We start from the raw sequence: 17915 nt of genomic DNA on the forward strand, positions 1-17915 counted from the left end.
AGAAAAGGAGAAGGAAGGGAAGACAGGTGGAAGGAAGGAAGGAAGGAAGGAAGGAAGGAAGGAAGAATGGAAGAAAAATGAGGGAGGAAGAAAGAAAAGAAAGGTTGGAAAAGAAGACAGGAATGAAAGATGAAAGGGAGGAAGGAATGAAGGAAGGAAAAATGGAAGGATGGGAGGGAGGGAGGAAGGAAGGAAAGAAGGGGAAAAAAAAGACAGGAAGGAAAGATGGAAGTATGGGTGGAAGGACAGATGGAGGGAAGGAAGGAAGGAAGGAAGGAAAAATAAGACAGGAAGGAAAGTGGGCCGAACCGGACCCCTCAGCGGGCCGGTTCTGGCCCACGGGCCGCATGTTTGACACCCCTGGTCTACAGTGTTCAGGGTCTCCATTCACTTCCATTGTTTCCATGCAATGGGGGGAAGGAGAGAGAGGGGAGGAGGAGGGGATGAAGGTTGGTGGGAAAAGAAAAAGAGAGGAGAAAGAGGAGAAAGGTGGTGTAGGGAGATATAAGATAAAAGGCGAACAGGAGAAAGGTCAAGGAGCTGGGAGAGGAGAGGGGACAAGTGGAGGAAGCGTACAAAAAAAAGGAAGGTTGAATTGAAAGATGGAGGACAAAAAAAAAGCAGTTGGTTTGTCCTTCGCTAATCTGCCGAGGCTCTCACGCAGGCCTGTTATCTGTTGCTTTGTCTACCGCCGAGTAGATTTGTAAATTGTCTTTTACGTGTTGGACATCTCAGCATCTGTTTTATCTGTCGCTGAGTGACAGTGTTCCTCTCTTTCCCAGAAACAGCTGAGCGTGAGACTCAGACTGAGCCAATCACATCAGCACGGACTCAACCCCACGTGTGTTACGCTGATAAAAAAAAAGGCCAAAACTAGGAACCTGAAAGTGTAGCTTGACACTAAATCCACATTTTTTAGGTAGTAAATAAAGTTATAAGTAGAGTGAATGAATGCAGATTATATAAAGTGTTGGAAAAGACTGAATAATGTCGACAGAAAGGAGGGAGGGAGGGAGGGAGGGAGGAAGGAAAGGAGGAAGGAAGGAAAGGAGGGAAGGAGAGAGGGAGGAAGGAGAGAAGGAAGGAAGGAAAGGAAAAGGAGGGAGGGACGTAGGAAGGAAGGAAAGGAGAGAAGGAAGGAAAGGAGAAAAGAGGGAGGGAGGATGGAAGGAAAGGAGAAAGGAGGGAGGGAGGAAGGAAGGAAGGAGAGAAGGAAGGAAAGGAGGAAGGAAGGAAAGGAGAAAGGAAGGAAGGAAAGGAGAAAGGAGGAAGGAAGGAAAGAAGGAAGGAAAGGAGGAAGGAAAGGAGAAAGGAGGGAGGGAGGAAGGAAGGAAAGGAGAAAAGAGGGAGGGAGGATGGAAGGAAGGAAGGAAGGAAGGAGGGAGGGAGGAAGGAAGGAAGGAAGGAAAGGAGGGAGGAGGGAGGGAGGAAGGAAAGGAGTAAAGATGGAGGAAGGAAGGAAGTAAGTGAGGAAAGAAGTATGGAAGGAGGTGAAGAACAAAGGAAAAATTAAAGAAAGAGGAAGGAAAGAAGGAACAGTCAAAAAGGGATGGGGTCAATTTGACCCGGGAGGACGACAGGAGAGTTAATGCCCTTTTACCCCTGGGCTTCTGTCCCCACTTTGTCCTATAAGTACAGTGAATAAATGCAGCGTATATAAAGTGTTGGAAATGACTGAATAATGTCAGGGGAAAGTCAGTAATTAAGTAAGTAATATAACATATATTACCTAAAATAACCTAATATAATAAATATAACCCTAAAAATAGTTCAATATAAGATACAATAAAAAACTAATAACAAAATACAAACCCTAGACAGTCTGAGGTTGAATAAATGAGTCTTGAATTGATTTTTAAATGAGTCAACAGAGACCACTGATTGTTATTAACCTTCGTATCGTCCTGCCGGGTCAAATTGTTTCTTCTTTCCTTGCTTCCGTCTGTCCTTCCTTCCTTCCTTCCTTCTTCCCTCCCTTCCTTCCTTCCTTCTACCTCTGTTCCATCCTTCCTCCCTTCTTTCTTCCCTCTCATCCTTCCTTCTTCCCTTCCTTCCTTCATTCCTTCCTTCCTTCCTTTCCTCCTTTCCTTCTTCCCTCCCTCCTACCTTCCTCCTTTCCTTCTTTCCTCCCTCCCTTCCTCCCTCCCTTCCTCCCTTTCTTCTTCCCTCCCTTGCTTTCTTCGTTCTACCTCCATTCCATCCTTCTTCCCTCCCTTCCTTCCTTCTACCTCTGTTCCATCCTTCCTTCTTCCTCCCTTCCTTCCTTCCTTTCCTTCTTCCCTCCCTCCTACCTTCCTCCTTTCCTTCTTTCCTCCCTTCCTTCCTCCCTCCCCCCATCCCTCCCTTCCTCCCTTCCTTCTTCCCTCCCTTCCTTCCTTCCTTCCTTCCTTGACTCGAGGACAACAGAAGGTTTAAGTAATTTGGGCACCATATAAAACAAATTATACTTTACACCCCCAAACCACAAGGCTCATCACAGGGTTCATCCTCTGGGGATCCTGCACGTGCTCAGTATAATTCATGACAGTTTGCTATCTGCTATGATATTAGTGATTTTATGTGCAAGGCTGATCATTTAGGGAGAGGGAAGGTCAAAGGTCAACTAAATTAGCATTCATCCAGAGGGGACCATGAATAGAAAAAAAAAAAGAAAAATCATCTGGCCTTTATGGTTTAAAATAATATTATCATTATCTTATGATCAGGGGACAATATTTAGCTTAGCTCCAAATAGGGCTGGGTATTTTTTTGTAAAGTGTGATACCAGTTACAATCCATAAATTGATGCTGATACCAATTGAGTATTAGACTAGAATCATTAATATGCATAAAATGACACGACTCCTCCACATCTAAATTATTTGATTCGGACACAAATGCATTTTTAAAGTCTTTAATGCTTGTGTTGATTGGCTGTGAGCAAGTCCAAACAAATAGTCATATTTTATAGCTCTGGGTGCAAAAAGGATCGTTTGATGGTCGTTAGATACTACTTGGTATTGATTTATTCCAGTTGACATCTTAAAGGTATTGAGTACCGATAACCAACCCTAGTTCCAAACCACTGAATCAAACCCACATCTTCAATGCTTTTGGTCTGTTGTGCTCTTTAACAACTTTAACCCCAGTTGGAAAAACTAAACCAAACCAATCTGAAGTGTGTGGGTGGGAATGATAATTGGGATGTGATCGTCCTGTGCATTGTCAGAAAAACAGTGACAGAAAAATGGAGAAAAGTCTGAATGAGTGGCACAGGTTGCTGGAGGTCACCTTACATGTGTAACAACTCTAAAAGTCTGTGTAAAGTAAGACTAAATATGTGTTCTGAGTTTGACATACCACAGAAAAGTGTGTTGTTAAACACCCTGCAAAATTTGAAAATCACCAAATATATGAAATAAGGCTTCTAAGTTGTGTAAAAATCAGCCTCTTTCTCTGCTCTCAAACGCTATGGGTGTGACCGTCGAGTCTGCTGAAGCCCCGCCCCCTACCAAGTGTCACCTGTCAATCAAAGTCACCACCTCTACCAGGAACATGGACGCTACGTCTGAGAGCTTTCTGCCACTAGCTCAGCTGCTAGCTCAGCGGCTAACTTGGTGGCTAGCTCGGCCGCTAACTCAGCGGCTAGCTCGGGGGCTAACTCAGCTAACTGGCTAACTGTAGACTGTAGTAGTAGTAGTGTGTGCTGAATGTATTTATACCTCTACAGCAGCAGGGGCGGGTTTATGCTAATCACTAAATCCTGAACACAGAAATGTTGAAACACAGTTTGTGAAGCCTAGCTCCACAATTCAAATCTAAATGGTTGAAATGCTTTTTACACCTTTTTTAGAAATACATTTATGACCTATTTAATGTGTTTAGAAGAAAATGTCTGAATTCACTTTACACAGTCTTTAAATGCATTGTAAAAAACATTGCATCAAATTTCCATATTGACTAAAAGACATTAAAGGAACGGAAAAGAAAAAAAAGCCTCCTCCCAAACAAAACATGATAAACATGAACATAATGTTTGACTGGCTGGCTACCAATCAAACATCATCCGAAGCTAAAATTCATGGAAATCCTTACATTTTAAAGTCACCTTTAGTAAGTCTCTGAGAAACATGAATGGAGATACCAAATTTCGTGGTGAAATATTCATTAGATGTTGATCTATCTCATTGTAGAGCAAAGCTTGTTGGACAAAGTAATTAGCTAGTTTTACGTATAAATTTCACGCTAATTTTTAACCTAATTTCCAGAAAATTGGCACAAAAATTTCCATTTACTGTCAGTATGTGGATGTAAGGATTTGGTGCCATTAAACCATTGCAGGAGATTGTGTTGTATGTTATAATTAGGACAAAAAAAAACTGTTAATGCCTTTTTCCCTCCTGGGTTTATGTCCCCACTTCGTCCTGTTCTGGTTATATTCCACATGTTCTTACATTTCCTGTCCGTCCTCCTCTCTCTCTCTCTTTTTGTCCTCTCAGATCTGGTGTCGTTGGATCTGGACCAGTACGATGTGGTTTCTCTGACTGACGCTCTCAGAGGATTCCTGCAGGACACGACCGCCCCAATCATCCCCGCCACAGTCTACAGCGAGCTGGTCTACACCGCTCAAGGTACGGCTACAGCAGAGGGGTCTAACTCATTCTCTTTCAAGGGCCATAAACAGCCCGATTTGATGTAATGTGGGCCGGATCATTAAGAAGGAAGGAAGGAAGGAAGGAAGGAAGGAAGGAAGGAAGGAAGGAAGGAAGGAAGGGAGGAAGGAAGCAAGGAAGGAAGGAAGATAGGAAGGATAAATTGAAGGAAGGAAGGATAAATGGAAGGAAGGAAGGAAGGCAGAAAGGGAGGGAGGACAAATGGAAGGAAGGTGGGAAGGAAAGAAAAGGAGAAAGAAGGAAGGAAGGAAGGAGAAGAGGAAGGACAAATGGAAGGAAAGTGGGATGGAAGGAAGGAAGGAAGGAAGGAAGGAAGGAAGGAAGGAAGAAAAATGAGGAAGGAAGAAAGAAAAGAAAGGAAAGGTTGGAAAAGAAGACAGGAAGGAATGAAGGAAGGAAAGATGGAAATATGGGTGGAAGGAAGGAAGGAAGGAAAAGAAAGACAGGAAGGAAGGAAGGAAGGAAGGAAGGAAGGAAAAAAAAAGACAGGACGGAAAGTGGGCCAGAACCGGACCCCTCAGCGGGCCGGTTCTGACCCACGGGCCGCATGTTTGACACCCCTGGTCTACAGTGTGTTATCACTTGAAGGTTTTGGTTTTAATGTGTCTCCATTCAACTTCCATTGTTTGGGTTGGAGGCGGAAATCTCTGATAGAAAACCCAAATATTCCTCCCACATGTGATTATTGATCGTCTGATTCCAACATTATGGTAATTTATCTGATGCTATATGAGCCTGGTCTCTCTGGGGAGGTGGGCTTATATATCAGGTTTTGGAGCTTGCCTGCAGGGGTTTGAGATCCATCACTGATACTGGGTGATAAGACCTGGCTCACAGTCAATGTTCCAGTTTTTCTAAAAGGCTAAAAGGTGTTGGACTGGGTTGAGGTCAAGACTTCCACCACACAAAACGAGGAAAACCATTTCTTTATGGATCTAACCCTAACCCTTGCATCGTGCATGTGGTTAGGATTCACAAAGCTGGAAACACACTTTTATCTAAAATTCTGTATGACTTTATGTTGCAGCATTAACCCTCCTGTTGTCCTCGAGTCAAGGAAGGAAGGGAGGAAGAAGGAAGGAAAGGAGGGAGGAAGGAAGGGAGGACAAAGGAAAGAAGGACGGGAGGAAGGAAGGAAGGACGGGAGGAAGGAAGGAAAGAAAGAAGGATGGGAGGGAGGAAGGAAGGAAGGAAGGGAAGAAAGGAGGGAGGAAAGGAGAGCGGGAGGAAGGAAAGGAGGGAGAAGGAAGGACAGAGGAAGAAGGAAGGAAAGGAGAGAGGGAGGAAAGAGAGGAAGAGATGAAAGAGAGAAGGATGGACAGACGGAAGGAAGGAAGGAAGGGAGGAAAAAAAGGACCAGTCCAAACAGACAGGGTCATTTTGACCCGGCCTGCATGCCCATGTGGGCCCCTAAGGGTTAAATTTGGGCTGCAAATATGGGACCCAAGTTGGTTTTCACGCAGTTTCCATGGTACCTGTTTTTTGTCTGTATGGGTTTCAAGTGGGGCCCAACTGGATGAGTTACATGAGACCCATGTATGTTTGCCCATATGGGATCAGAATGGACCTTAAATGAGGCCCATTTGGCAGGCACACATGGGCTTCACATGTGGGGCCCATGTTTCTGAAGCAATATGGGGCCCACACAGTTTGCCCTGTTTAGGCTCATGCCAGCTTAGCCCACTTACATCCTTTATGGGGCTCATATAGTCAGCCGATGTGAGCTTCACATGTGGGGCCCATGTTTTTGAAACCATGTGGGACCCAGAAAATGTGCCCAGTTTAAGCCCTGTCCACTCAGTACCCACCTAACCCACATTTAACCCCTAAGTGGCTGGGTTATATCTCATTACATTACAAAATAAAAGACTTTTATGATTCCTAACCAGCTACAGTCGCTTTTGTGTCCTGCCTCTCTCCTCCCTTCCTTCCTTCCTTCCTTCCTCCTTTCCTCCTTCCCTCCCTCCCTTCCTTCCTCCCTCCGTTCCTTTCTTCCTTCCTTCCTTCCTTCCCTCCCTCTCTCCCTTCTTTCCTCTCCTCCCTTCCTTCCTTCCTCCTTCCCTTCTTTCCTCTCCTCCCTTCCTTCCTTCCTCCTTCCCTTCCTTCCTCCCTCCCTCCCTTCCTTCCTCCCTCCCTTCCTTCCTCCCTTCCTTCCTTCCTTCCTTCCTTCTTTCCTTCCATCCTTCCTTCCTTCCTTTTCTCCTAAATTCCTTCTTCTTTTCGTCCATACTCCCTTCCTTCCTTCCTTCTGTCCTACCTTCCTTCCTTCCTTCCTTCCTTCTGTCCTACTTCCCTTCCTTCCTTCCTCCCTTCCTTTTCTCATAAATTCCTTCTTCTTTTCACCCTTCCTCCTTTCCTTCCTTCCTCCTTTCCTTCCTCCCTTCCTTGCTTCCTTCCTCCCTAAACTCTAGTTTCAAAGAATTTCAATTTTCTGGCAATTATTTGATGGTTCAGGCTTCATAGCATTAAGCCCATGCCCACTCATTGCCCACTCATTACCCACATAACCCACATTAACCCCTAAGTGGGGCCCACATGGACATGCTGGCTGGGTTATATCTCATTACATTACAAAATAAAAGACTTCTGTGACTCCTAACCAGCTACAGTCATATTTAAAGTTTTGTAAAACTACCAGGACCACTATGACCCTCCATAAAAAAACAGGATCTGGAGTTATCTTGGCTGCACGTCGCGTTTTAAATAACTGATGACTGGTGTGACTTCCAACCTGGAGCTCAGAGTGTTTTCATGCCGCTGTCACTCGGCATGAGCTCCGACACTCGTCACACCTGACACGTTCCTTCCATATCTCAGATGTAAAGAAGCGAAGGCTGCTCCTCCTGTCAGCGTCAAATATCCGCTAATCTCCCGACACAGCTTCTGGATTCAATAAAAGACAAGAAAAAAGACTCTGAGCTGAAACACAGCCACACGGCCATGTCTCTCTCTCTCTCTCTCTCTGTCTCTCTCTCTCTCTCTCTCTCTCCCTCTCTCTCTCTTTGTCCATGTCTCTCTCTCTCTGTACATCTCTCTCTCCCTCTCTCTGTCTCTCTCTCTCTGTCCATCTCTCTCTCTCTCTCTCTCTCGCTCTCTCTCTATCTCTCTCTCTCTCTCTCTCTGTCTGTCTCTCTGTCCATCTCTCTCTCTCTCTGTCTCTCTCTCTGTCCATCTCACTCTCGCTCTCTCTGTCTCTCTGTCTCTCTCTCTCTCTCTCTCTCTCTCTCTCTCTCTCTCTCTTTCTCTCTTTTCTCATTTTATACACAGCTGACCTGCCTTTCTCACCCTTTCACCTGCTTCCCACCTTTTAGCCCAGCAGGTCCTTCTTTCTCCACCTTTTAGGGACTCTCTCTCTCTCTCTCTCTCTCTCTCTCTCTCTCTCTCTCTCTCTCTCTCTCTCTCTCTCTCTCTCTCTCTCTCTCTCTCTCTCTGTCTTTTCTATTTTTTATGAACCCTTCCCTTGACGTTTGGAGTTTCGTGCTTTGCATGGTGAACAGACAGATATATGGATAGACAGCGTGTGTGTGTGTGTGTGTGTGTGTGTGTGTGTGTGTGTGTGTGTGTGTGTGTGTGTGTGTGTCTTAGCTATGTGTGCACACTGACTTGCAGAGAAGTTTGCATCAGCTTCCCCTGCAGCCTCGTTCCAAAAAAATATTACTGGGCTAAGCTCTTCGACATGATCTCAAACTGAAAACCCCCTCAATTATGTAAGCACTTGTCTCTCTTTCTTTTGGTCCTCGTCCTGTAAAGTGACATCCCCCCCTCCTCCCCTCCCCCTCCCACCCCCCAACCTCTTCTCTTTTTTTTTTTTACTTATTCATGGAAACATTTTAAGTTAGTATAAACCACTTTGAAAGGATGCATCAAGTATTTGGCTCAGGTCTCTTGAGGTTAAGCCCATTCAAATTGAACTTCTTATTTTGGAAGGGGGTCACTTAAAGAGCACCGAATGACTTCTTCTGTGAAATCAAAGGATATTATAAAAAAAAAAAAATGGGAGTTGGAGGTCTGAAGTATTTAATTTGTACAGTAAGGATAAGTCATGTAATAACACTGAGAGATCCCTGAAGAGTAAACTATTTGCTCCGAGGGATGAGTGGCAGGAGGCCGCTTTTATGTCCTGCTTCTCCTTTTTTTTATTTTATGGACTCTTACTCTTCTCCCTCCTTTCTCCCTCCTTCCTTCCTCCCTTCTTGCCTTCCTTCCTTCCTTCCTCCCTTCCTTCCTTCCTTCCTCCCTCCCTCCCTCCATTCTTTCCTCTCCTCCCTTCCTTCCTTCCTTCCTTCCTTCTTTCCTTCCTTCCTTCCTTCCGTCCTTCCTTTCTTCCTTCCTTCCTCCCTTCCTCCCTCCCTCCCTCTCTTTTTTCCTCTCCTCCCTTCCTTCCTTCCTTCCTTCCTTCCTCCCTCCCTCCTTACTCCTTCCTTCCTTCCTCCTTTCCTCCATCCATACTCCCTTCCTTTCTTCCTTCTTCTTTTCCTCCTTACTCCTTTCCTTTCTTCCTCCCTCTATTCCTCCTCACTCCTTTCCATTCTTTCCTTCCTTCCTTCCTTCCTTCCTATTTGCTCCGAGGGATGAGTGGCAGGAGACCGCTTTTATGTCCTGCTTCTCCTTTTTTTTTTTCTTTTTTTTTTTTAGCTGCTGTTTAGATCTGTACCTTTACTTTGAAATAACTGCTCAGTAAACATAAGGAAGTAAGCTGATTAAGGAAGGAAGGAAGGAAGGAAGGAGGGAAGGAAGGAAGGAAAGGAAAGGGGTAAGGAGGAAAAGAGGAAGGAAGAAAGGAAAGGAGTAAGGAGGAAAAGAGGAAGGAAGAAAGGAAGGGAGTATGGATGGAGGAAAGGAGGAAGGAAGGAAGGAAAGGAGTAAGGAGGGAGGGAGGAAAGAAGGAAGGAAGGAAGGAAGGAAGGAAAGAAAGGAGTAAGGACAAAAGAGGAAGGAATTTAGGAGAGAAGGGAGGAAGGAAAGGAGGAAGGAAGGACAATGAGGAAGGAATTTAGGAGAGAAGGAAGGGAGGAAGGAAAGGAGGAAGGAAGGAAGGAAGGAAGGAAGGAAAGAGGAGTATGGACAAAAGAGGAAGGAATTTAGGAACCCCCTTCCTTCCTTATTTCCTTCCTTCCTTCCTTCCTTCCCTTTCTTTTCTCCTAAATTCCTTCTTCTTTTCATCCTTATGCCTTTCCTTCCTTCCTTCCTTCCATCCTCCCTTCCTTTTCTCCTAAATTCCTTCTTCTTTTCATCCTTCCTCCTTTCCTTCCTCCCTTCCTTCCTTCCTTCCTTCCCTTTCTTTTCTCCTAAATTCCTTCTTCTTTTCATCCTTATGCCTTTCCTTCCTTCCTTCCTTCCTTCCTTCCTTCCATCCTCCCTTCCTTTTCTCCTAAATTCCTTCTTCTTTTCATCCTTACACCTTTCCTTCCTCCCTTCCTTGCTTCCTTCCTTCTTTTTTTGTGGACCCAGTATCAAATTTCTGCTTTTTAATCCATTTACAGAGAATATATTAGAGGATAATGTCAAAAATGTCTAAGTGGTGTAACCATAAAAACTGTTTCTGTCCTGCCTCTCCTTTTTTTTTTTTTTTTTTTTTTGCTGCTGTTTAGATCTGTACTTTATTTTGAAAGCGAGCTGGTTAAGGTGGTTAACTTTCACACGACACTCATCCTCTCTGCATAATGACGGTCTACTGAAAGCTTCCCTGTGGAGTTTTAAAGGGAATAAAACCAAATGATATATTTTATAGACTGTTACTCATCAAAACACATCGTGCGTATCCTGAAGGTCTGACAAACATGTTGAATGTGTTTCCTGCCTCCATAAAAATGTTTGTAAAGTCGATTTTTAGTATTTTAAAAAAGTCCCCTTTCACTCAAAAATGTGTTTTTCTTCTTGTTCCTACAGTTGAATGTTGGGTCAGTGAGGCAAATAAGACAGGAAGGAAGGAAAGAAGGAAGAAAAAGAAGGAAGGAAGGAAGGAAGGAAAGAAAGAAGGAATGGAGGCATGCAGGAAGGAAAGATGGAAGGAAGAAAGGGAGGAAGGACAGATAGAAGGAAGGAAGGAAGGAGAAGGAAGAGAAGACAGGAATGAAAGAAGGAAAGAAAGAAGGAAGGGAGGCAGGTAGGAAGGAAAGATGGAAGAAAGATAGCCTTTTTCTTTCTTTCTTTCAAGGTGGCTAAAACATTTAATATTTATCATTCTTTTGTGGTTACACCATTTGACATTTTCAGGAGCATTCAGTCTTACTTTTGGTAAAAATGGTGCAAATGTCATTTCAAATGATATAAAACCAATAAAAATACTAAATGTACATTTTTAAAAAATCTTGTAACTTCATAGATTCTGAATTTTCCAATGAGGAAGAATTTAAAATGAATTTCAACAAAGGAAACATGAACCACAGGACTTCTATAGGTCAGAAACGCTGCAAGGAAGGAAGGAAGAAAAAGAAGACTTGAAAGAAGAAAGCAAGGAAGGAAGGACAGATGGAAGAAAAAGAATACTTGAAGGAAGGAAGGAAGGAAGGACGGACGGAAGGAAAGAAGTAAGGAAGAAAAAGAAGACAGGAAGGAAGAAAGGAAGTACAGATGGAAGGGAAGAAGGAAGGAAGGGAAGATGGAAGGAAGGGAGGAAGAAGGAAGGAAGGGAGAAAGGAAATGAGGAAGGGAGGAAGGAAAGGAAGGAAGGAAGGAAGAAGGTAGGAAAGGAGGAACTACAATGTTACTACAGCTGTTCATACAGTATTGAAAAGCAGCACCTCCACCTGTAAGCTCTAAATCTGTAATGTCTTCCTCGCTACCGATTCTGCTGAACTGTACTTATTTTAAATTGCACTAATAACCAGTTTCTACTTGAGTTAGCTGACTGGAGAGAAAAAAAAAGATTATTTCCATTATTTTTTTTTCAAGTAGTTGCTTATTTTTCAATCAATAACATGTCAGACAATTGTGAGAAATGCCCGTTGTAAATTCCCAACGCTCTTCAAATCGCTTAATCGTCAAAAATAAAACAATAGCTTGGATATAAAAAGCTAAACATGCTCACATTTGCAAAGTTGCAGATTAATTTCATTTTGATTGACTTCTGGCTTTATTACACACTTTGTATGAACTAAAACAGCATTTAATTTACTTTGTTTAGTTTTATTTAAAGGACCAGTGTGCAGGATTCAGTAGTGAGGCTTCAAATTATTTAGTTTGTCCATTCTGGGCTACCGTAGAAGCATGTTGGCCTCTGTAGAAAGGCACCCACACCCTATATAGATATAAATGGTTTATTATACATCCATGAAAACTAGGGCTGTCAAACGATTATTTTTTAAATCGAGATTAATCGCAGAATTTCCATAGTTAATCACGATTAATCGCGTTTTGAATTGCATGTTTAAAATCCTGTTATTTTCCATTTGAAGGCAGTTTTAAGCCCATAATGTAAAGCATTTCTTACCAGAGTGTCTTAACTGGGAATCAATCACGGCTCTGCTGCGACTCCCACACTCCAAAATGGTCCTTTGGTGGAGCTGAGGCTCGCTTGGCTGCACCTGGGTGTTTAGCGTGGAGGTGCTAACTCAAACTCCACGTACTCCGGTGGTAGTTAAACTCCGTTTGACACAGGTTGCATTTTACTTTTGACTTGTCAACTGAAGCGTCTGGAAGTGTTTTAAAGTTAAACAAGCCGTTCAAAAGTCCAGTAGCTCTCTTACTTTCCATCAGCGCGGTAGGTTTACTGCAGGAGGCCACTTCAAAGCATAGCGCTACAGCTAGAGGAGCCGTCTACGGGGGAGTGGAAGGGACAAAAAGGCTTGCAAAATTAAAATGAGATTTAAAAAAAATTAACACATTATGGATTGCATTAATCTAATCGCGATTAACACGTTAACGCTGACAGCCCTAATAAAAACACAACAATTATTATTTTCAGGTGATTATTATTTTACATTACTGCCAACTCTGCTCTGCTTTCGGCTATGCCTTTAAATTCTACACACGGCACCTTTAACCCTCGTGTCCTTTCCTTCCTTCCTTCTTCCTCCCTTCCATCTTTCCTTCCTTCCTCCCTTCCTTCCTTCCTTCCTTCCTCCCTTCCTTCCTACCTTCCATCATTCCTTCCTCCCTTCCTTCCTTCATTCCGTCCTTCCTTCCTTCCGTCTTTCCTTCCTTTCTCCTTTCCTTCTTTCTTCTTCCCTTCATCATTCCTTCCTCCCTTCCATCATTCCTTCCTTCCGTCCTTCCGTCTTTCCTTCCTCCTCCCTTCCATCATTCCTTCCTTCCATCCTTCCATCTGTCCTTCCTCCTCCCTTCCATCATTCCTTCCTTCCTTCCTCCATTCCTTCTTTCGTCCTCCCTTCCTCCATTCCTTTCTTACTTCCTTCCTTCCTTCCTTCCTTCCTTCCTTCTTCTTACCTCCCTTCCGTTCCTTCCTTCCTACCTTCCTTCTTCCTCCATCCCTTCCTTGACTCGAGGACAACAGGAGGGTTAAAAGATTATCTTGGTGATTTTCTGGATTTCCCGTATTGTCAACAAACCTCATGTGCAGAGCCAAACCAGCAATGAACTCATCCTGCAAGCAAGTATTGTTCTTGCAAGTTTATGCCGTAGACCTCCGTCACCCAGTGCAGCGCTGCGGCTCAGTGATGTGATTTTAATAGTATTTAGATTACATCAGAGGTTTACGGCAGAGAGCAATAACAGACAGACGTTGGATGCTTGTTAGTTCATTGTTGGTTCAACTCTGTGCAGTAAGAACATATTAAAATAATCAGCAGGCAGATCCCTTAAAGACTGTGTGAAGTGAATCCAGCCATTTTCTTCTAAACACATTAAATAGGTCATAAATGTATTTCTAAAAAAGGTGTAAAAAGCATTTCAACCATTTAGATTTGAATTGTGGAGCTAGGCTTCACAAACTGTGTTTCAAGATTTCTGTGTTCAGGATTTAGTGATTAGCATAAACCCGCCCCTGCTGCTGTAGAGGTAGAAATACATTCAGCACACACTACTACTACTACAGTCTACAGTTAGCCGCCGAGCTAGCCGCCGAATTAGCAGCCGAGCTTGCAGCCGAGCTAGCGGCTGAGCTAGCAGCAGAAAACTCTCTCATATAGCGTCCATGTTTCTGGTAGAGGTGGTGACTTTGATTGACAGGTGACACTTGCTAGGGGGCGGGGCTTCAGTGTTTGGTAGCAGAGAAAGAGGCTGATTTCTACACAACTTTGAAGCCTAATTTCATATATTTGGCGATTTTTTTAATCATTCAAATTTGGCAGGGTGGTTAAGAACACACTTTTCTGTGGTATGTCAAACTCAGAACACATATTTAATCTTACTTGACATGGACTTTTAGCTCATGTCCAAGTCCAGCTAGTTGTAAATGGACTGTACATTCACAACCTGCTCATCAGGATTAACATTCACACACTGTTGGCTGTCAAGAGCAAATGGAGGTTAAGTATCTTGCCCAACACATCAACATGTGGACTGATCTACCTCCTGAGTTACAGCTGCCCCACATGTTGGTTTATCCATGAAGACGATGGTGGTGGGTAGCATAACTTGTTTAGAAATGGCACCATGGAACATTTCACCCAGTGCAGCTCTGTGGCTCAGTGATGAGTGTTTGTACAACATCGGTAGAGGTTTACGGTAGAGAGGAATAACATTTATCAGACTTGTCAATCAATCGATCAGTCAAACTTTATATGTATAGCACTTTTCATACAATGCAATGTAACAGAAAGGGATTTACATAGTCATCAAAAATACAAATCATTAAAAATATAGAGCTTTTCTAGACTTTTTGACCACTTAAAGCACTTTTACACTACTGCCACTCATCAGGAGGAACAATCACTCACACATTTATACACTGTTGGAGCATCAGGAGCCATTAAGGGTTAATTATTTTGCCTGTAGGGAGCAGCGTGAACAAACACTTCAAGTTTATGAAGGAAAAATCATTCAGCCTTCCAATGTATTTAACACACAATCTAGTGCTGCTCTGAACGGTTGCTGCAGCTCCGTGGCCGCCATGCTGGATGTGAACAGAGTCACTCTATGCTCGTCATCGCCTTGAGCCCGCCTCCCCCGTTCTGTGATTGGTTCCCTATATATCAGGCGAGGATTTTGTCTTGGTGGCCATGCTAACTTTCTGGAATGATAGCATGGGTTTACTCAGGCTAATCGACATGTAGACTGGAGGAGTCGGGAATCAAACCACCGACCTCCTGATTGGTGGACGACTGATCTACCTCCTGAGTCACAGCTGCCCCACATGCTCGTTCATGCATGGAGACAACAGTGGGGACCATAAGTTGTTTAGAAATGGCACCATGGAACATTTCACCCAGTGCAGCTCTGTGGCTCAGTGATGAGTGTTTAATAGTATTTGTACAACATCGGTAGAGGTTTACGGTAGAGAGGAATAACATTTATCAGACTTCACCAGGCAGATCCTTTAAGCTCATGTAAATGGACTACTTAGATAGATAGATAGATAGATGGATAGATAGATCCACCGATATTCTGATTGGTGTTCAGTTCAGTTCAGAGCTTTATTGTTTGATTTGCAGTGACAGTAACATTAAAATAACTAACACCACAACCATAAATAGATTAGAATAGATAGAATAAACAGTGACATAACAAACATCATCTCATCATACAGCTCAACCAAACTGATGAGAACAATCACAATCCGAATAAAACTGAATAAAAATAAGAAAGTTGTTTTAGGGGTTGTTCAGGTTAAAGCTGCAGTTGGTAACTCTGAGCAGAGAGAGGTCTTAGCATCAAATTTGAAGAAGCACAACTGTCAGATCCCTCCCCTCCCTCTCCGCTGCACTCCTGCCCTGCCTCTAAAGCCCCTCCCCCAGAGGAGGCTGACGGCGCGACCACGTGCACGCAACCACGTGCACGCGACCACGTGCACGCGATCGGTGATACATGAACTACACTCCACACAGCTAGATATAAAACGCTTTACAGTGACTGGCTAGACCTTACCTAGAAACTAGAGCTTGACCGAGCTGAGGAGGAAGGGGGAGGGGCCTGTGAAGAGGAAGGGGGAGGAGCCTGTGAGGAGGAAGGGGAGGGGCTGTGAGTATGAAAGGGGAGTGGCCTGTGAGGAGGAAGGGAGGGTGGCCTGTGATTAGGGAGGGGGAGGAGACTGTGAGGTTTAAGGGGAGGGGCCTGTGAGGAGGAAGGGGAGGGAGCTGTGTGGAGGAAGGAGGAGGGGCCTGTGAGGAGGAAGGGGGAGGGGCCTGTGTGCATGACCAGTGATTGACAGCTGTCAGACACTCCATCAGACACAATCCTGGCTCTGATTGGTTCAGTAGGAGAAGTAGGCGGGGCTAAATGAGCCTGTTTTTTTCTTTAGTTTCATGTAATGCTTTCTTTACATAGTGACATTTTTAGCAAATATGACAAAATTTTACTTTTATAAGACTTACCAACTGCAGCTTTAACTGTATTTATTGCACGTGGGACAGAGGAACATTTGGTGGAGGACCGATCTACCTCCTGAGTCACAGTTGTCCCCGTGGAGACGATGTTGGGTCTCCAAAAGAAACCTCCAACACGTCAGCCGTGCAGCGCTGCGGCTCAGTGATGTGTTTTTAATAGTATTTGTTCAACATCAGAGGTTTACGGCAGACAGGAATAACATTTATCAGACTCTAGATACACACACACAATACTTAATTAGTAGGATGAGTTCATCGGTGGTTTGGCTCGGCTCATTTGTTGACGGTAAGAAACATAAAATAAATCCTCAGAGAATCATTTAAGTTCATGCCCACGTCAAGATACATGATGAGACATTTGCAATTTTTAAAATACTTAAATTTAATCTCATTAAAAAGATGGAAGGAAGGAAGGAAGGAAGGAAGGCAGGAAGGAAAGATGGAAGGAAGGAAAGAAGGAAGAAAATGAAGGAAGACAGAAAGAAAGGAAGGAAGGAAGGAAGGAAGAAAAAGAAGACAGGAAGGAATAAAGGGAGGAAGGAAGGACAGGAAGGCAGGAAGGATGGAATAGAGGGAGGAAGGATGGGGGAAGGAAAATAAGACAGGAAGAAAGGAAGGAAGGAAGGAAGGAATAGAGGGAGGAAGGATGGGGGGAAGGAAGGAAGGAAGAAAAAGAAGATAGGAAGGAAGGGAGGAACAAGGAAAGTGGGCCGCACTGGACCCCTCAGCGGTCCAGATCTGGCCCACGGGCCTCATGTTTGCCATCCCTGACTTAAATAATCCTGTTCTTTATTTCCTCTGTGTGTGTGTGTGTGTGTGTGTGTGTGTGTGTGTGTGTGTGTACGTGTGTGTGTGTGTGACTGTATAATCTGTATAATTGACTTCACATGTAAAGACAGTCGCTGCTCGTCTTCCTCCGATCTGCCTCCAGACATTTGTTGATTTTGCAACAGTTAAAATCCCCCCCCCCCTCCTCACCGCCCCCCCTTGCCCCCCCCCCCCCCCCCCCCCCCCTCACATTGCTTTTCTCATTCCTTTTTATTTGTTACCTTTCCTCTGGCGCTCCCTCTCTCTCCGGGAGACCAGTCATTTTCTCTCAACCCTTTGATCTGCGGCCATCTTTCCAGCCGGTGGCTCAATGCGGGAAATCCCCCCAAAAACACACTGTTAGAAAATAAAGATAAAAATGTTCAGAGTTTTTTTTTGGAAAGGGATTTTCAAAGACCTTTTCAACCCGATGATCCACTCGTGGGAAAATCGTCACGCTCATTAGGTTCAAACGTTTATTATAAATTCTAGTTGAGGTCGCAAAACCTTTTAAACATGCCAAACTCAACAAGTGAAAATGTGCATAAAGCTTATTCTCTAGTATAAAGGAGCAGATTTAACCCCCCTGTTGTCCTCGAGTCAAGGAAGGAAGTTAGGAAGGGAGGGAGGAAGAAGGAAGGAAGGGAGAAAGGAAGGAAGGAAGGAGGAAGGACAGACGGAAGGAAGGAAAGAAGGAGGAGGGAGGAAGGAAGGAAGGAAGGAAGGAGAAAAGGAAGGAAAGATGGAAGAAAAAGAAGACAGGGAGGAAGGAAGGAATAAAGGGAGGAAGGATGGAAGGAAGGAAGGAGGGAGGAAGGAAGGAAAGAAGGAGGGAGGGAGGATGGAAGGAAGGAAGGACGGAAGGAGGGAGGAAGGAAGGAAGGAAGGACGGAAGGAGGGAGGAAGGGAGGAAGGAAGGACGGAAGGAGCGAGGATGGAAGGAAGGAAGGGAGCAAGGAAGGAAGGACGGAAGGAGGGAGGAAGGAAGGAAGGAAGGAAGGAAAAGAAGGAG

At 44.1% G+C, this 17915-nt stretch overlaps 1 protein-coding gene across 1 annotated transcript in view; it reads left to right on the forward strand.

Annotated features, from left to right (window-relative positions):
- The window catches only part of LOC128362334 (phosphatidylinositol 3-kinase regulatory subunit gamma-like), a 278822-nt gene that overhangs the window by 98386 nt on the left and 162521 nt on the right, over positions 1-17915 (forward strand). Inside the window, exon 4 of the mRNA XM_053323076.1 lies at positions 4479-4674. Coding sequence (XP_053179051.1) covers positions 4479-4674 — 196 coding nt within the window. The remainder of the gene's footprint in view (positions 1-4478; positions 4675-17915) is intronic.

Source organism: Scomber japonicus, chromosome 7 (genome assembly GCF_027409825.1).
Source record: "Scomber japonicus isolate fScoJap1 chromosome 7, fScoJap1.pri, whole genome shotgun sequence".
Classification (NCBI taxonomy): Eukaryota; Metazoa; Chordata; class Actinopteri; order Scombriformes; family Scombridae; genus Scomber; species Scomber japonicus.